General features: G+C 50.1%; 1 protein-coding gene across 2 annotated transcripts in view; it reads right to left on the bottom strand.

Annotated features, from left to right (window-relative positions):
- Positions 1-18718, bottom strand: part of DIS3L2 (DIS3 like 3'-5' exoribonuclease 2) — a 190813-nt gene that overhangs the window by 152412 nt on the left and 19683 nt on the right. For both annotated transcript variants that reach the window (XM_044422422.1, XM_044422421.1), the window contains exons 3-5: positions 13973-14131; positions 12914-13053; positions 8384-8437 (exon numbers count right to left, since the gene is read on the bottom strand). In XM_044422422.1, coding sequence (XP_044278357.1) covers positions 8384-8437; positions 12914-13053; positions 13973-14131 — 353 coding nt within the window. The remainder of the gene's footprint in view (positions 1-8383; positions 8438-12913; positions 13054-13972; positions 14132-18718) is intronic.

Genomic DNA, 18718 nt, shown 5'->3' with positions numbered 1-18718 from the left:
GCAACCTCAGACCCTCCAGTCCATCATGGGATAGGGCAAATGGCGAGAAAAAACACCCCGGAGGGAGCGATTGCTCCCACTTCAGAGAAGGGTAAAATACCTGCCTTGGGACCAAATAAGGAAAGCACCGCCGGTAAGCAGCCCTCTGGCAAGACAACTCCAGGCTGCCCCGCAACTCCGCACTGCCGTGCGCAGCAGGGGCTGCTCCACCAGCCGGGGGCCCAGTCCCACACGCCGGGCGCACAGCTCTCCTCACGCAGGGGCTTCCACCAGCTCCACAGCCTCCGGGTTCTGCACAGCGCTGCCTCGTGTGATGAACCCGCAAACTGTGCCCTGGAGCATCTTCCCGAGCACCGTTTGCAGGCTCGGGACTACAGCAGGTCTCCTGTTTGGCTGCCCACAGCGACACCCTGTACTGCCTGTCTTCTGGTGTCATCCCTTAACACCAGACAGCACCTAGCACTGCTGCCTCACGCGCAGCCTGGGCACCTGACTGGCGCTCCCAAGAGACTGGTGCGCGGTGTCTGCAGGGACTGTCCTGGGTCCCCTTGGTCTACTCCCCTCCGCCTCCTTGCCTCCCCGCGCAGCTGTCCCCGAGGTCCTCCTTCTGGCTCAGTCCCTGGCCCGTCCCCAACAGCAGATGTGCGCTCAGCAGCCGGGAAGAGGGCATCCTGGCTGGATCAGAAGGGCTGCGCCATGTGGCCTCCCGGGGAAGCCTATGGGGCACGGCGCTACAAGGAATTCTGAGCCACTTCTGGCTGTGAAATCTGGCAAGTGGTGTGAAATGGACAAGATAACATGGAGCTCAGGGGAGGGGCAGGCACAGCGGAGGGAAATCGGATGCTGAGCAAGAGCAGGCCAGCCCCACTGAGGGGACGAGGCGGACTCGGGGCAGGCAAGCCGAAAACCAGGCAACTCGGCGGAAGGGGCTTCTGCTGAGGCAGGCAACCCTGGACCTGCCCTCGTCCATTTCGCAGAGCGACGGGGGATCCCTGCAGTCATGCCCGCTGTTAAATCTCAATTTCAGCCATACCAAAAGAAAACAGAGAGACGGTGGGAGGACGACCCATGAGAGGCCAAGCCAAGTCCCTCCGGCTGCTTAAGGAGACTAAGAAAGGGCGCCGTCGACAGCACCCACACCTGAAAAAGCGGGGGCACGGCACGGCCTGCGGGAAAGGAACACAAGCTGCAAGGGATATCGGACGAGGAACTAAAAATAAACAGGAGTCGTGGAAGAGAGCTGCTCTGCAACGGCTCCACGTGCCTTCCAAGAACCAGGGGGAGCCTGTCATCAGCTTGCTGTTATGCAAGCCGCATGTGCCGCCGGGTTCACGACACCACTGCGTCACGACTGTGGCGGCGCTATGCTCGGAAAAGGGGCCTTAGGGGGTCTCGGCACGGCCCAAGCCCCAGGTTCCCATACCCAGGGATCTGCAACGCCGCTCGCCTGCTTTCCAGGCTCAAGCACTCCCAGCCCCAGCAGCAAGCGTGCCCCAGGCGTCTGCCACGGCTCCTCCGGAGCAGGTGATACAAGGCTGGCCGAGCTACTCCCAAGCAGCAGGAGAGACTCCCCCCCTGCCTTCCCTCCTCCACACTTCCAGAGACCGAGAGATGGCAGAACGGTGGCAGCGCAAACACCGGATGGCTAGTATGCAACGCCAACCGTTGCAGATCCTTGTCCACAGCTCTCAGCACCGAAACGCCCAACAAGCCGCCGGCTGGACTGACTGGCGTCGAATGGCTTCAAGCGGCAACGTGCAGGGCCCCACAGGGGAGGGGAGGGAGGGGCGGCACCGCCACCCCCAGTGCCTGTCCCATGGCTGGCCTGCGCCCTCGGTGGCACGCACTCCCCGCTGCCAAGGGGTCATGCCAAAACAGGGTCAAGAGACGGGGCACCCCTGCGAGAACTACGCAAATGTGCGCGATATTTAGGAAGAGCTGCCTCCACCCACTCTGAGCCGAGGGGATAGACCGACTCAAGTAATAGGAACTTGCTTCTTCGACGTGTTCTGCTTTGTTCTACTTCCCATAATCTGAGGAACAAAGACCCTGGGAGGCTCTGAAGTCCTGCCCAAGGACTAGGGGAAGTTTCGGCCCTGCCTGACGGCCCACACGCTCTGGGAACAGGGGACGCTTTGCACGCCGATGGTCCAGGGTGAGCTCCTTGACAGCTGCAAAGTACAGATTAATGGCCGGAGAGTGGGAGAGAGCCTTCTCTGCCCCAGCTCACCGAGAAGCTGTGCATCCTGGGCCAGACTGGCCAATGGGCTGATCCAGCACCAGCTTCCTCATGCTCCAGCTTCCCTTCACGAACAGGATGGATGCCAAGACTCTCGAGACATGCGGTACCAAACTCTGTGCCTTTTTTTTTTTTTTTTGCATTTCCCCAGAACTGTGGCATAAACAGAACCCTTCTAGGAAACCACATCTTGGAGACTCCGGCAGCTGTTCTCCTACTTGCTCTTTCCCATGCACTTTTCACTGCCAAATTTTCCCTTTGCTGACATCTGAAGACACCCACCCACACCCTTGCCGCCTCTGCCATCCCTTCTCTCTGCTCTGACCCTCCCCTTGTCCCCATGCCCTTCATCATCACTGACACACATCAACTTCCCCCTAGACAGACAGACAGGCAGATGCTAATTTACATATGTTCTAAATTCCGTGTGTGCGTATTTGGGTGTGTGTGTTTAAAAAGACTTATCTCCTAAAGATATATCCCCTATTTGTAAAAACTATGGAAAGACGGGGGACAGGAGGGCATTTGACTGTAGGAAATAAGTCAGGAATAAGGATTCGGAGGGTGGGCGGCAGCAGATGAAACACATGTGGGGAAAAACCTAGTAATCCAGGGAATTCAGAGGCAATGGAGGTCATCGGGGGCCCTGTGCCTGCATTTCAGCAAGTGCCCCCAGAAAGCAGAGTGGTGGGGCAGATCCAGCCCCAGCGGCCCACTCCCTCGCATCATTCCTACTTTACTGAAGACCCTCAGGTCCCCAACCGGAAGCTCATTTGTCGCAGACGCTGCTCTGAGCAAGCACGGAAGGGCAGCTTCTCAGACTGCCCTTCCGCCTGGACACAAGGGTCTCCACCAACCCTTCCTCGCCAGTGCAAAATGCAGCGGAGGCTCTGGCCCAACCCGCTCTTCAGGGCGGACCTCAGCTGCTCACTTCTCTTTGCCCAGGCCTCCATTTGCCCATGGAAACATGCTGCTGAGAACGCCTGCGTTTGCGCGAGGGGTGCTGCCGATGAAGAGCGGCAGGACCGGCACTTCCTCCCCAGACTTTTGGCAGGAGTCTTGCTCAGCAGAAGTACCCATACTTGTTCTTTGTCTTACAGCAATGCTGGACATGGTGTTTTATGCAGCTCTTCTACTGAATAATTACGGGTTTTTTAACATTCTTTATTTAATGTTCTGCTTGTGAGCTCCTTCAAGTTATACAGAACAAGATAGCTTTTTTAAAAAAATAATGAACAAAAACCTCTCCTGCTGTGCACATTGAAAGGTGGCAGAAATTGGGATTAAGGACCTCTTTCTGTTCTATAGAAGAAAGCCTGAACAAACAACCCACGTGGACTTTCTTGCAGTGGGACGACGAAGGTGATGGACAGGGAAGAGGCAAAGTCGTGCGCTTCCAAGCGCCAACAGGAGCGCAAACAGGACAGTCCCACAGAAGAACCCCTGCCTGTAATCAGGGAAAGGCATCTTTGGGATACGAGTCTTGTCTGTGAGGCCGATGGGAAATCCCCAAGGAGTCTCCCAGATACCTGTCAAGGATCCTTTCCAGATGTCACACAGCACAGAGTAGTAGAAAGCACTTTCCTGCCATGTCTCTGGGTTCTCGCTTCCATTTATTTGCATCAGAACTATGTTGTATGTTGAACTCCATAAACTGCGGTTAGGGATTCAGAGCCAAAAGCAGATTTGCATGATGTCAGTTTTCTCCAGTGAAACAACCACGATTGTAGATGAAGGCTAGAAGTTTATTCTTATACAGAGCAAGGGGTGGGGCAGCCTTATGAGCAAACTGGAGCCCCCTCTGAAACCACTTCTGCTACACGGGGTTCTGCAGGGAGCATCTCGTAAGATTGCCCAGAAACAAATAAAGCCTTTATCTGTTTCCAGGAGAGCATGTTGCAATTTGGATGGCCTCTGGGGTTCGTTTTACAAGGATGCTTTAATGAAGTCCCCCCCCCCCCCGCGCATGCTTTTCCAGATATGTGCAGGGAAGACTTTGAGAAACAACAGCACTTGCTACCAGAGACTGGTTTATCCTCTAGGAAGGTGGTGCTCAGGAATGTGGGAAGCTCCATTCTTCACAGCATGTTCCTAAGCCAGACCAAGAGGCTAATGGATGAAACACCAGTTGGGAGGGTGGGGGAACCACCATGTGCATTATTTGCCCTTATCTGTGGCTGACTGAATGTGAGGGATTCTGGATAAAACAGCAGAATACGCTGGGAATCCCAAAAGAGCCCCTCAAACCCGAGAGCAGATCAATGAGGTCAGCCTCTCTGGCCATCTCAACAGCCCTCCCCGAGTTCATTTACAAAACACAAGCCTTCCATTACTGGAGGGCTGCCTCAGCCCCCAGCAAGCCCTGCCACCTGAGTTTATACAACACGACAGGCTGCAGCAAGCCAGGTGCCAGGCAAAAATGGTTCCCACAGGCCATGGCACAATGCAGCAACCCCCTCAGGTAAATTAAACCACAGCAGGCTGTCTTGTGCAAGACAGGTCAGCTCATTCAAACCGGGTCTGACCCTCACTCCTCCCCAGGCAGCCTTGAACACAGTTGTCCAAATCCTGAAGTAAATTCAGTCCTGGAGCCTGATGACTAAAAGACAAGAAAGGAGAAAAAAGATGCAGCAGAGGAATGCCCACTGACGTCCCTCTACCAGTGTGTTTTGGCACCAGAACATTTCACTGCATGGCTGAGGCAGGAGGTCTTGCTACTGCACGATCTCTAGGCACTACATTCTTCTAGGCAGGATGGTCCACGTGGCCATGTGCTGATCGGACCTCCACCTGGTGCCCTCCAGGTGTGTTGGACTGCAACTCCCAGGACAGAGGTCATCCTCACCCACCTGCCCACTCCTGTTCTACTGAGGCAAGAGAAGAGGACAGAGGGAGACCACAGGGGTGTACATGCCTTTGGAATGGGCACTACAGTGGACAGCCAGCTGTCAAATGCTACATCGCCTGCGAGTTGCTGGTGAAATTTGGCAGCCTAACCCTGGGTTTTCAGGTATTCACGCAGAGTTTACCTTGACCTGAAAGTGCTCCTGAGAAGGGAAGATTCGGTACTCCCTTTGCATCTGTTGCAAAGCTTTGAGGACGTCACCAAAAGTCGTTATAAACTCTCGAATACCATCACGAACCTTCCAAGCATTGCTGAGGAAAATGGGCTCCCCCTGCAGCAACTGAGGAGGGGAAAGGGGCCTTGCACAAGCACACCGCTAAGAGGAAAGGCCGCCATGCCTCACCTCCACGGCCTTTCCTGCCCCAGTGCTGGCGCTTTCTGTAAGAGGTAGAAGCCAATGCGAAAGGAAGGCCATCCCAGAGCAGGACAAGTGACCTCCACAGAAGCGCAACAGCTGTGCAAAGGCTGCCTCCCATGACAAGAGGCAGAAAAATTGCAAGGCTTCTTGGACTAACATAATTCAGCTGAGAAGCTGTTCTTCTGAGATTTTCTCCTCACCGGCCCCCCTTTTCCTCAACCCCCAAAGTAATCCCACCGCATACTTTGGGATGTTTTGCATCATCCGAGAGGAGGGCCCTCTCATTTCAGTCATCGCCCTGGCACGGCTGCAGCCCTGCTTAAGGAGCTCGTTGTGCAAAGGAGGTGATGGATGGCAGGCGCTCTGCCACATCGCCTTGTTTCCTGATTGCACAAGGAAATGAAGCGTCTGCTGCTGCAGCGCCGGATCGCATGGCATTCCAGCCGGGGAAAGACATTCTCCTGCTCCTCACTCTGTAGCTGATCACAAGCAATTTAGCTCTATAAATGAAATGGGCAGAACAGGCCAATTCGCAGGCTTCCCGGCTGTGCCTGGGATTTCTTCTCTCAAGAGCCCTCCCATCCTCCCCTCGTCATCGCAAACTAAAGGGGAGCCCTGAAGCTACAAACTAGGTTCTTCCCTAGGAGCACAAGGAGACCTACTTCAGGTGAATGAGCGCAGGCCGGGCACAGCAGGTGGCCCTGCAGACGTTTCTGGAAACTGATGCAGCAGTCAGTAACAAGCAGCTAGCCACCGCTTCTGCCGACTCAGCCATACCCACACGGTCTGGACCAGTGCCGCCCTCCCCTGCTCAAAAGCCCCACAGGCCAGCACAGAAAATGACTCACACCCATGACAAAGATCCATGCCCATGCGCAGTGTGCGAGCAGAGAAACAAGTCCTTAGAAGAAAAGTGCCACTGAAAGCAAAACTTTATCCTCAAATGTACTTCATTTTAATTGTTCGGGGTCCCGGGGGGAAAAAAGCACCTGAAATGCTTCCTCAAATTCCTATAGGGCATATTCAAGGCTGCCAGCGTCCTCCCTCGATTTTCCACCTCTCCCCCCACACCCTCGAAGTATGAATACAACGAGCATCCCAGATAGGGAGGGTCACGAGGAGACAGCCCAGATTTCTTTCCTCTGATCAGTTTTTGGACTGGAGGTAGCCCAGCCTTCCATGGCGGGCAGAAGCCACCAGGATCAGCCATACTTGCAAACAGGCAGTTCAGAAGGGCAGGGGCACCATGCTGGGGAGGAACCTGTCACTGGCATTCTCCTTGTCTCCCTACATTGCCCTCAGTAACAGCCCACTCTTCAGGAAGACGAGAGAGATAATAGAGGATGCTCGACCGCGATGCGCAAAAGCGCGTCTTCTCCCTTCGCAACCTGCCCAATCGCGGAGATCATTAGATGAGGGCTCTCAGGGGTTCCGTGTGGGTGGGCCTGCAGCCTGGTTGGAGACCACTCAGAAGAGAGCGTGTAGCAGGTGGAGCCCTCCCTCCCTGCAGAATTCTTTGCCAAATGACGACCGGCAGGCACCAGCATGGTTCCGCTTTGGGCCTGTGATAAAGGCACCCCCTGTGAAATGAGCTTTTTCTGATTGGAAACTCAGCTCCCGTTCCACTGTCGAAACTGCCATGTTTTAAGAATTTTTACCGTTTGCATTTCAGCACAGTCCTTGTTCCCTGTTCGAGGATTCTGTAAACATGGAGTGGGCGCTAGATGCTGTTAATACTTTCTGTATTAATTCTGCTTGAACTTGCTCTTCCCCCAAAGACCTCAGAGCAGCTTCTGTGCAGCAGAATCCTGCTCATGTTCCTTCAAGCCCATTCTGGGGGCTGTGCTCATGTTAGCAGAGCTTCAGTCAGCATCTTGCTGTCCAGCTTTCTTTGAAGTAAGAGCTACACAGCCCTCTGTTCCAAGCAAATATAACCTCCACAAAGAGGTTTAACGAGCAATCACTACCTGCATGAGCCCTCCCCAACCTGGTGTTCTCCAGATGTGTTGGACTACCAGTCTGACAATATTCTCAGGTGCCCGAAAAAAACTTGTCTTGCACCTAATGACTGAGAAAGAACTTTCTTCCTTGGGAGACAGTTATCCTTCCAGCTGTGCCACAAAAACTCTTCAATTTGACAAACAAGGCAGAAGAAGCTTTCTAAAGATTTGTTGTGACACATTTAGAGAAGGAAAGGTGGACCCAGAAGAAGGAAAATCCCCTCTGAAACATGTCAGGCATAATAAAAAGAAGTTTCAGGCACCTGAGAACATACTCAGTCTTGGGACACGCAAGTGTCCTCCTTTTTTGCTGCTTTCTGGACTACAGCTTTCATTATCCCCACAGCCAGGAGAAGATGAAGGTACATCAATTCCCACTCAACAGCCGTTCCATGAGCTGCACGTGGGCCAGCATTCCAAGGCAAGCCTGTTAAAACACAGCGTGCACATTACTTTGAGATCAGGTTTACAAATTAGCTCATGCAGCAAACCAGCAGCCGAAAAGCACATTTGTTTGGGGGAGCTTAACAGAAAGTCAGGAGAAAATCTGCAAGCCATCTGTTAAGTGTAATCCTAAAGCCTCCGTTTACAGCTAATCGGTGGCCTCCAACCTGGGCACAGCTGGCCTGAGCCAGCTCCAAAACAGCACTGCCTCTACTATCAGGAGTTCAAATCACTAGGAGCTGGACCTACCCATTCCTGCTCCTGGCCTGTTCACCTGGTGTTAATTTCAAGGAACGCAAGGCTCCACAGGTCAAGGAATGATGCTGGATGGCTTGCTCCTAGGGGTCCTACAAGCCCTGTGCCCATTCAGCCAAAGGGACCGTTTGCTTGGTATGTGTGCACCGACTGCTAACTTTATGGAGCTGCGTACTGCTTACCGGAGATGGAATGAAGGCCTCGTGGTACTTCTTGGGGTTTATTCTCAAGGTTCCCTTAAAAAAGAAAGAGAAAAAGAGAGAGAAGAACTGGAATTAGAGCTCAAAAAAGGATTTACTTTAACGCAACACAAGTAAGTCTGCTTGAGAGAACCTGCTATTTCTTACTCAACTTTGATGACAGCACCCTAACCCTTACCTTCCCATTAGAACAATGGCACCTTGCTACAGTCCCGAAAAGCAGCAGAACCATGAAATATCACACCAGCGACCAGGGCAACCACCAGGAACTGCAAAGCTGGGGAAGGCAAGTGTAGCGCCTGAACACAGGCAGTGTGGAACTGCGCACAGATCTCACTGCAGTGGCGGAAATGGGGGCTCTTGGCACCACGAAGAGCCCTTAGGTGGCTTCATGAAGGTAAGCCAAGAGGAGCCCTGACTGAGGAATGCAGCAGTCCACGCTTCAGCCACATCAAGGGTGTAAAAGGTTTTGTAACCGCCCAAAGACCTTGGACTCCTGTATGACACAGATTCCAATAAATGGGCTCCAATAAATAAGAGCCACAAGCACACATTCTGGACAAGAATATGTAGAAAAGACAGAAGATACGATCGGACCTGTTTTCCTCTTTTGCCTACATGCAAAAAATTTACGAATCTCATGCCCCTGGGATGCTACCACCCAGCTCTCATGGAGACTCGAAGCAGGGCTCATTTACCATGGGCAGGTATTCCGATCTAAGATTCAGAGCACGAAATACAGGAAAGAATAATCTGGCCTCTCCCCACCCCTTGCCAGAGAAACAAGGGAGGCCAGGAAGCTGTGCTCCTTCCTTTCTGGAAGACCACCATGGAAAGGGAAAGAGCACTTGCTTCCCCGTTCCAACAACACTTTCAGCTACCTTGGAAGTGCAGAAGTTAAGGACAGCAAAACCTATGCCGCTATCCAGAGTAACAAGAGTGTCAGAATCTGCATGCGTGTGGGCATTGTCGATCATTTAGTTGAAGAGTGATTAAAATAGTAGAAACATTCAATATCCAATTTTTCCAAGCACTGATAACTTGTTGAGGAAAGCAATTTCAAAAGAAACCGACAACAAACTTGCCTTTTCATGTCCACCATGGAAAAACTATCAAAACTGTAGCTTGGCCAGGGAGCTGTGCCTTCATTTTTATTGTCTGACCACTGCCCAGGCAAGCACCCGCCCGCCCGCCAACGGACCTCGCCATTGGGCAGCCTCCGCCTCCACCGCATTCCCTCATTAATTTAGTTTAGCCCGTTGTGCCCCCTCAAGTACAAGCTGGCTCACATGGCATTGCACTGTCACAGTCTCTGACAGACTTGCAGGTCCTTCCTCCAGCTGAGATTATGGAGACTGGGGCTGATGGGAGTTGCTAGAGGGACACACGTTGCCAGCCCTTGATCGAAACAGCAGTCTTCCTATCTCAGATGCATTTCTTGGCTGTGAAACTGTCTCTGACTTTTGACAACTCTAACAAGGGGGGGCCCTCTGGAAAACCCTATCCATGATATCCTTGCTTAGCTGTTCTAACGCGAGATGGTGGCTTCCTCTGTGGATTTAATCTCTTATTTGGCCTTGCTTTTCTTCTTCTGCCTTCGACCTTCCCCAGCACTACTGTCTTCTCCAGTGGGTCTTCTTCGCATGATGTACCCCAAGTACCACAGACTCAGTTTTGTCATTTTTGCTTCCAAGGAATGTTCTAACTTGTTTTGACCTAGAAACCATCTGTCTGCCTTTCTGTCGGCCCAGTTCTTTAGAAATGTTTAATATTCCTAGTTGGTCATACATCCTGATGACCTCAGTCATCTTGACTTGCTATGTAGCCATTAAATGTGAAAATGAATTGGGAAATCATAGGCATTCTTTTTCAAAATGAAGTTAAAATTTGAGACTTCCAATGAAAACAACATTATGATTCAGATAAATCAATATAACAAACAAAACTTTTCTTCCTTGGATTCAGTTACACTCAGAGCATCCCTTTATAATTATAGGCAGTTTTTAGAAGGTATGACAAATGAAATGTATTCTGGGAAACAAACAGTTCAAATGCCTTGGGTTAAAAACTCCCCCTATGTATATGCAAAACCCAGCTCTTACATGCAAATCGCCTTTTAAAATTGTAGCCAAACTTTAATGAGAGACGGCTTTCAAGTAGATGTTTTCATTTAAGTCTTGAAAATTATTCCATTTGCAATTGATAACATCATGGGACTCTTCCTGAAGTTTTATTCCCATATAAATTCATTGCAACAGGGTGGGTTTTTTGGTATTCTGGAAGAACACTGACTGTAGGTGACCATAGATGAAAAATATGCTGATTTATGGGGGAAGCGGCCAATTCTGAAAGTTTTTCTTCACACAAGAGACCACCACTAGCACGAGGACACATGACTCATCCTTCAGACTATAGTTTTGTAGCAAAGACATTTTGTTTCACATCACATAGAAACCAGTTGAGGGACGAGGTCTTTGTACTGTGGACCCTACTTGTTTAAGATTCTTTACTCGTGTATGGAAGACTGAGGACACGAATATGTCCCCGTCGTCAACTGCACACAGACACAAAGAAAAGGCTATTTCCGTGCTAATCCCCTAAGCCTTTTTCTTCTCCTTGAGAAAGACTCATGGCACAACGCACAGGGCTCCTTTCTACACTAGACCTTCTGCAGAGAAAGGGAGCGGCACAAAAGCGCAGTTCTCCTTCATGGCGATGGACTTGGTCCCATGGCGGATCCAGGACTGCTGACAGGAGGAAGGGAAATCAGCTGAGGATCCCATCTGAGCCCTCCAAAGAGAGAACCTGCAAGGGGGCTAGCCCAGAATTCATTGCACCAACAGCACAGTCAGGTCAGGTGAAATTCTCAGACACTTCCAGGTCAGGCTTGTTTATAGCAGGGATCAGCAAAACTTGAACGCATCAAAGTTCTTTGAATTCCACCTCAAAAGCTCATTCCAGCTCCTGTATCAGACAGCAGACGCTGGGTCTGCTTTTCACATAAGCATCTGCAAGTGTTTTTCTCCCATTGATTGCCATGTGTCCGTGTGCCTTTGAATGAAACGTGCATTTACAAATGCACTTGCCCTTGGTCTGCAAACCACTTCAGAAGCTCAGGACTGTAAAGACTTTGACCATGGATTAAGTCCAAGTCTACTTTAGCGTTTGGTAGGACGCTAAGCAGGTAAAAGGAACGGAGGAATGAATTTCCTACATCCCTACGTCAGGAACCTACCCTTTCCATGTTCCATCCTCCACTGAGTACGACGTCTGACTGAGATGTGTGCAAGGGAGTTTCTCAGGGGACTACATTTTCAATCTCCTGTCAGAGATCTTAAACAGGCCTGGAAAGATGTTCAAAGGGGGTTTTTCCCCCAAGCCACCCCTCAATTCCTATTTTCAACGTTTCAGAAGGTTGCAAGCAATCAACCTTGCTCGTGTCCCACTGCCAAAGAGCAGATCAACTAAGACAGCTCTACGGACTGCAGCCAGCCTCTGTGAGAATAGCCAGCACTACATACATGGCTGACTCACACTTGCACATGGCTCACTTTGCCCATTAACGCTCAAAACCTGTCGTATCAAAATATAATGGCTTCCTTCCCCGGACCACCGTACACAACTTAAGTCGGCCTGGAAAAACAGGATACAAATGTAATAAATAAATCCATGGGGCAAAAGCGTGTAGGCTTCGGCAGTGTGCCTCTGACAAAGAGAGGGACTTCCCGCATTTCTCCTCGAGAGCAGATGGGCCTTATTATCTGTGCCTATGAAAATCCTATTTACAATGTCCTGCATTTCACGCTGTGATATCATATCTGGAACCAGCCGCTCTCCCCATCTGCAAAGAACAACTGTTCTCACATGTGCATCAGGGGCCGATGCTCTGGCTAGAATCTCATGATGTCATCCTTAACCCGCATTACTTTACAGGCGCTCGCAAACAAAAGCTGCTATATTTATCAGAGGGGGCTTGTTTTTCAAAACTTGTCAAAAGAGACAATCCTTCAACAAGCTCCTTATTAAATTTCTTTTAAGAATACTTTTTTCAGCTCACTTTACCACTACACCTGCCTTTAAGTAACCACTTAAAAAGCTGTTGCTGCTGCTGTTTTAACAGAACAAAAGTCGCCATTTGGAGACGTTTTTCTTCTTGGAAAGCAACAACTATATTGCTCAAAGGCCAGCCTTCCCCAGGCTACAGTCCAAATGTGTTGACCACCTCTCCCATCTTCCCCAGTCAGCATGGCTATGCATCCAACACATCTGGAGAGCCTGAAATCATGAACATGTACTTTAGGTCATTTATGCCAAGAGTGGATCATCGATGGTCCGCTGTGATTCATCTATTTAACACTTTCAGCCCTCACTCCAAGGTATCAAGGGGAAGGGAAATGGCCCCGAGAGGCAGCAAAACTGCCAGCATCTGTGCATCTCCCACCAGAAATCCACTGCAATGGCAGGAACACCCACTGCTCCCACTGCGAATTGCAGGGTCTAAGTCCCAAGCACCTGGATAAGCGTTTTCCTTTTCAGGCCTGCCGAGACATCCTCCTGTGACAGGTATGCTTCAAATATTTTCTTCCTTCCCCGAGTTGGCTTACTCCGATTCTTTCTTTCCCCAGGGGTTGAGCCAGTGGTGTGGGAACCTCCTGAAAAACAAAGCCATAATCACTGCTCTTCTGTAGAAACTCATTTGTTTTATGATTATGCAGAAAACGGTGGGTTGATTCTGACAGCACACAAAACCCTGGTTAAGGAAGTGCAACTCACCAGCACTCCGGAATCAGAAGCTGTGGGTTAAGGAGGCTTTCAAAGCATGGATTCCTGCTCACCTTCGCTTACTGAGATAACCGAATTGACAGGTTTGCGCTCTTACCAAAGAAGCACATGGATCATGGAAGGGAGCCTGAAGCAGTCTAAGGGCCAAGTTTCATTTCAGAGGGGATGCATCCCAGGGGAAGGAGGGACCCAAGGCAAAGGGTATCGCCATAAATCACCCACATGCTTTAACTTTGATTTCTGACTTCTAGTAACTGCATTTTAGGAGATGCATTTCAGCCTTCCTGAATGGGGAAAAAGTGGCAGAAATGCCAAATGAACAGTGGCCAAAGGAAAGCAAATGGGCAGGCCAAAGGAGGTGAGGCCCTCCAAGGAAGCCTGGAAGGCCATACTGGGACTTGGAATTCAGAGCAGACATAGAAATTAACAAGAAAGAGCGGAAGGGAACAAAATTGGACAGGTGTTCTGCTCCACTCCACGCTGGTTTACGCTTCCCAAGACATTTCTCACATCTTCCCAAAGGTGTGAGCTGGCTGAAGACCGAAGCATGAAGAACCAAGGTTCTCATGACGGCCAGAGTTCTACCAGATTCCCGTACAGACTTGATCCTCGCACTCTTGATTCAAGCCACTTGAATCGAAAAGCCAGAAGAGACACTCAGCAGGTCACCCAATGCAAACCACTTCCAGTATCTGAGCAAACTTTACTCCGGCGTCTTTTATCAATACCTGAGACGCACATTTTCAAAAGAAGCTTCGTCTCTCAACCATGCAACGCCCCAGTTCATACCTCTGGGAGTCCCCGGCTGCTGCTGGGTCATTCGGCAGTCAGAGCCACTCATGGTGTCCACTTGGGATTCTGAGAGCTGCCGCCTCCTGTCAACGCTTGGGGGTGCTCTGCCCGATTCTGACTTGTTCCTGGTCCTCACCACGCCTCTCTTGTCCGTACCTAGAAGCATCAAAATACAATGCGTTAATACAGAGAGGAAGCGAGGGCTCTTGCTGCAATTATCTTGTCCACCCCATGCATTACGGGAGCCTTTCTTTATCAGGAGTTATACTCAGCTTGCCCCTTCGCACTTGGAGGCCCAAGCAGCAAGGCTAGACGCAAAACCAAGCTCTTTCACGCTCACACTAGCACTAGCCTAAGCATGACCCAAAGCCCAAACTGTCTTTTATTGCCCCATTCAGACAACATTTCCTGCATTTATGCCCCCCAGTGGTGCCATCTGAAGCAGGCAAAATGGCATGACCAGGATCCCTGCTGACATTGGCAAACACGTCCCTTTTGGGGATCCCAAAGGTGAAGAAAACAAAAGTTACAGATGGTGCTTCCTTCCACTTTTCCCCTAAGCAAACAGTTAATGTATACAATTGCATTATCTTCTCCCCTCAGGAGCCTCTATTATCCCCTTTAGGCATCCACTGAGGATTTACAATTCATACGTTAACTGAACTAATGTAGTCTATTTTAAAGAAGTCCTTTCTTTCAAAGCTTGAAAGTCTCCTTTCAAGTTTTACTTATTTTAAGATGGCCTTTGGAAATTCTTAGCTTCTGAAAGCCACTGTATGTCTTTGGAATGATTATCAGCACATCTGCATACCGGAAACCCTGCAGATCCCCTGGCAAGGACCAGGCTAGCACAGGGGCGCTTCTGGAGAGAGTCCGTTCTTTTCAACTGGACCTGTTGCAGCTCATTCCGACAGGACTGCGGCCCACAATGCCCCTTTCCACAAGGGTTCGCTCCCTATACACCTTCCTAGCCATCACCACCACCAACCTTCCCTAGAGCAGTCGGCAACAGCAGCACAGCCTCCTCAGCTCATACCAAACGATGTTCCGCAGATCGGCAGATCAGAATGCAATGCAATGCAATGCTGTGCTACTCAACGCCTCACCGCCATTTCACATTATGACCTGCACGGGTCTTTCCTGGCCCGGCTGCCTTGAGCCCTCCACCTGGAGATTCGAGAATGAACTGGGACCTTGTGTGGGGAAAGCCACGGACCACAGTCCTTCTGTTCATCATGCAGCCCCAGCCACGCAATGCACAGCACTGCTTCTGGCTCACACATCCTTGCTGATCACCCAGTCTGTAAGCACCAGTGCGTGCACCTGGCTGAGGGAGCCTATTTCCATGCCGAAGCACATGACTCTGTTCCCAATAACCACATCAGCGTGTAAAAGCAGGTGTTGGGGAAATCTGGATAAATCCTGTCTGAAAAGCATTACTCCGGTGTGCCTTTGCATTGAGAGATCAAATCCTGTCTTCCTTCTCAAAACCAAGCTGTCACTGTTTAAAATGGCATTCATCCCCCCCCCCCCGCTCCTTTCTCTCACCTTTAGCTAAAAGGCCATTTTAGCCCAAATATCCATTGTAAATAGTCATTGTTGGAATTCAGTTTACAATAATCTTTTGATAGCCCAGAGGGCTTCATGTGCCCTGATCATGCAGAATGTTTAGAGTCATGATAAGAGTCTGAGCTTATCATGAATAGTTTCTAGTAGCTTGAATTTGCATGTCTGAGCAGTCCTGGAGATGGGTTCAAGTTACTCAATTAAAGTGTCAATACAGACAATTAGAAATATTGTAATCTCATTGTTACAGTATGATTGACTGACATTCCTTTATCTGTTCTGTACGTGATGACCTCAGAATCTTACTGTAATCTCTGCATTCTGCCATCAATGGCCCTGTACCTGTGTACCTATAAATGCCCTGCAATGGTATTGAAGCTTTGCAGCAGAGTTCACCGCTGCCTGCCCGGTAATGCATGCATTATCGTGAGAGTCTACCGCGGGAACCTTGGGGTAATACAATAAAGCCACAGATGGTCTGGACGCTTGGTCTTTCCCACGAACCCGAGTTTTATTCCCTCTTCTCAAATTAAGATTCCGGGACTCTGACACAGGACAGTAAAGAAAGCTGTCAGGAAGAAAATGGATGCATTCGAAACATGCTGCTGGAGGAGAGCTTTGCAAATTATTATTATTATTATTACATTTTTATACTGCCCATAGCCAAAGCTCTCTAGGCAGTTGACAGCAATAATCACAGAATCATACCCTCAAGTCACCCATCCCACTTCTACCCAGGCCTGACCCTGCTTAGCTTCCAAGATTAGGCAGGGTCACGCTGGGTGGGCAGGAAGAGTGAGCCCAACAAGTGAGTCCTAGACCAAAGCCAACCAGAACGCTCCCTGGAAGCAAAAACGATCGAATGGAGACGGTTGCACTTCAGGCACATTATGAGAAGGCAAGACTCATGGGAGACGACAACTGGGCAGGGAAAGCTGAGGACCGAAAGCGGGAAGACCACCTATGCGATGGCTTGATTCCACAAAGGAAGCCACTGCTTTGCATTCACAAATACCAGGTCGGGCTGTCATGGATAGGTCATCTCGGAGGGCTTTCATTCAAAGGGTCTCCATAAGCTGGAGATGACGGACTGTGCACAACAACAAGAAGAACAAGCACAGAAGTGGAGCACATGTTATTGTTATTGCTTTTTTTTTTTGGACTAATTTATGGTAAACCATCCCAAGGCTTTTAAGTATAGAAAAGTTTTAAACAAACAAACAAACAAACACACTGTGGCCCTCCAGATTTTGGTGGGTTCTGTCCATCAGCAGTTCCAGCAAACACAACCAATGAGCACATGATTCGAGTTATAATGCCATGTCATCTGAAGGTTCCAGCCCTGCCCAAGCAGGTCACCAACCAAGCAGACAACAAAGGGATCGTGTGTGCAGGTTAGAATGACTCCCAAGGCGTCCCAGACTGGAAGGAGCTGGCGTGGCCACAACACCCACCATGTTCTCACAGTCGGTCCTGCACCTGCCCTGGCAAGAGCCAACAGGGCTACAGTACACAGGAAGATGTGGTGGTGCAGCCAAACAGGTCCACCCTTCAAGGTGCTCTCACTGAGATGACACAACAGCACCTGCGCACAGTGCAGCTCAAGTCCTGATCTCGCAGTACAGGTTGAACATGCACACCAGCTTCAGTCTCACTGCAGCCTCGCTGGACTCGGGAAGCTGAGAGCACAGCCTGTGTGTGCCATCACATCCCACGCCCTTTCGCACTGTGCTATCCAAGTGCTGAAATAGCCACACATCCAGGAAGGCCACCCTTGCAAGCTATACATCAAGGGGCAGCTACCACTCTTCTTTCATCCTCTTCTCCAATTTCTCCTCTTTTCCTTCCTGCTGAAATATCCCCCTATTTTCTAAAAGATGTGACCAGAACAGACAACCAGTGCAAAAATGCTACATAACACTATAACTCAGGCCTTAGCAGATCTGAAGGGGTTAGCTGAAGAACAAATCCAAAGGCATCACAGGATTCATTCTAGGTCTTGTATCCTGACAGTATGATTAGAAGAGGGAGATTCTTCAACCGTGAAAATACAAAAACTACCAACATACGATGAACGGCAGCAGTGCAAGTGGGCAGCTACCAACATCACCCACATCTTAATCCCCCGTTCCAAATTCACAGGATACATCAGGAAGGGACAGGTGCCAACTTCTAGTCCAACACATCTGGAAGGCACCACTGGCCCAGCCAGTCCCCTTCCCCATAAAGCATATGGGGATTTCCACCAAGACACTCCAGGCAGCCGGAGCTAAAGGGCAAAAGGGCTAGGAGTGGCCTGCCCTGGCCTGTCCGTGGCTGCTCACTATTCAGCCTCGATGCAGAAAACGTGCTCACTCCGCTGTGCTCCGGCTGGGGTGAGCAGCGGGACTTTCCACATATGAAGAGGCATGGGACGAATTTCCACATGGGAAGAATTTTCATACGACTTCCTGCCTGATGCACACACTCACACCATGGCTGACAGAATCACGGTGTGTTTCCATCAACCTGTGCTGGGAAGGCACAGCTAACTGAGGTTGGCCCCATCGTTTGACTACCCACACCTCCTATTGTGTACAACTTCCTACTTGGCAAAATATTCCATGTGGGAATTTTAGTTTGCTTGAAGCAGACTCAGGCTACGCAGCAGCCTCTCCCAACCTAGCGCCTTTCAGCTGTACTGAACCCTCAGCCTACATCACCCAAGGAAAGATGCTCATTGGCCAGGTGGCCTGGGGACAAGTTAAGCTGCTGCCCAATCCATCTGGTTAAGAAAGACTGCAACCTTTATGCCCTGCCTCTTCTTTCCCCTTTCCAGTGTTGTCAGAAGAAAGGAAGGGCAATGATTCACAAATGTACTGGAAAAAAGTATTTTCACTTCCTCCTGCCCAAAAGAAACTGGGAGGTGTGGAAAACTGGCAGAAACTTGCCCATGAAATCAAGAGATGCCACCGCATGCACTATGAACACACAAGCTTCCTGTGCACCTTCTCAATCACATTTGCTCATATCACTCTTGGTTAACTTTCTGCATCATTTGTAAGACCAAAAGAGTAAGCCAAGGTTGGAAACTGAGAGCAGAATCTTTATGTTTCTCCCTCCCAACATCTGAAATATTGTGGAGTGTAGCCTAGAACATGAGGTGATGTGCTTTGGAGTACTCCCAAAGGTGACTCT

The sequence above is a fragment of the Varanus komodoensis genome, unplaced genomic scaffold (assembly GCF_004798865.1).
Source record: "Varanus komodoensis strain SLA01 unplaced genomic scaffold, ASM479886v1 scaffold127, whole genome shotgun sequence".
Classification (NCBI taxonomy): domain Eukaryota; kingdom Metazoa; phylum Chordata; class Lepidosauria; order Squamata; family Varanidae; genus Varanus; species Varanus komodoensis.
This window is presented reverse-complemented; position numbering and strand designations above follow the sequence as displayed.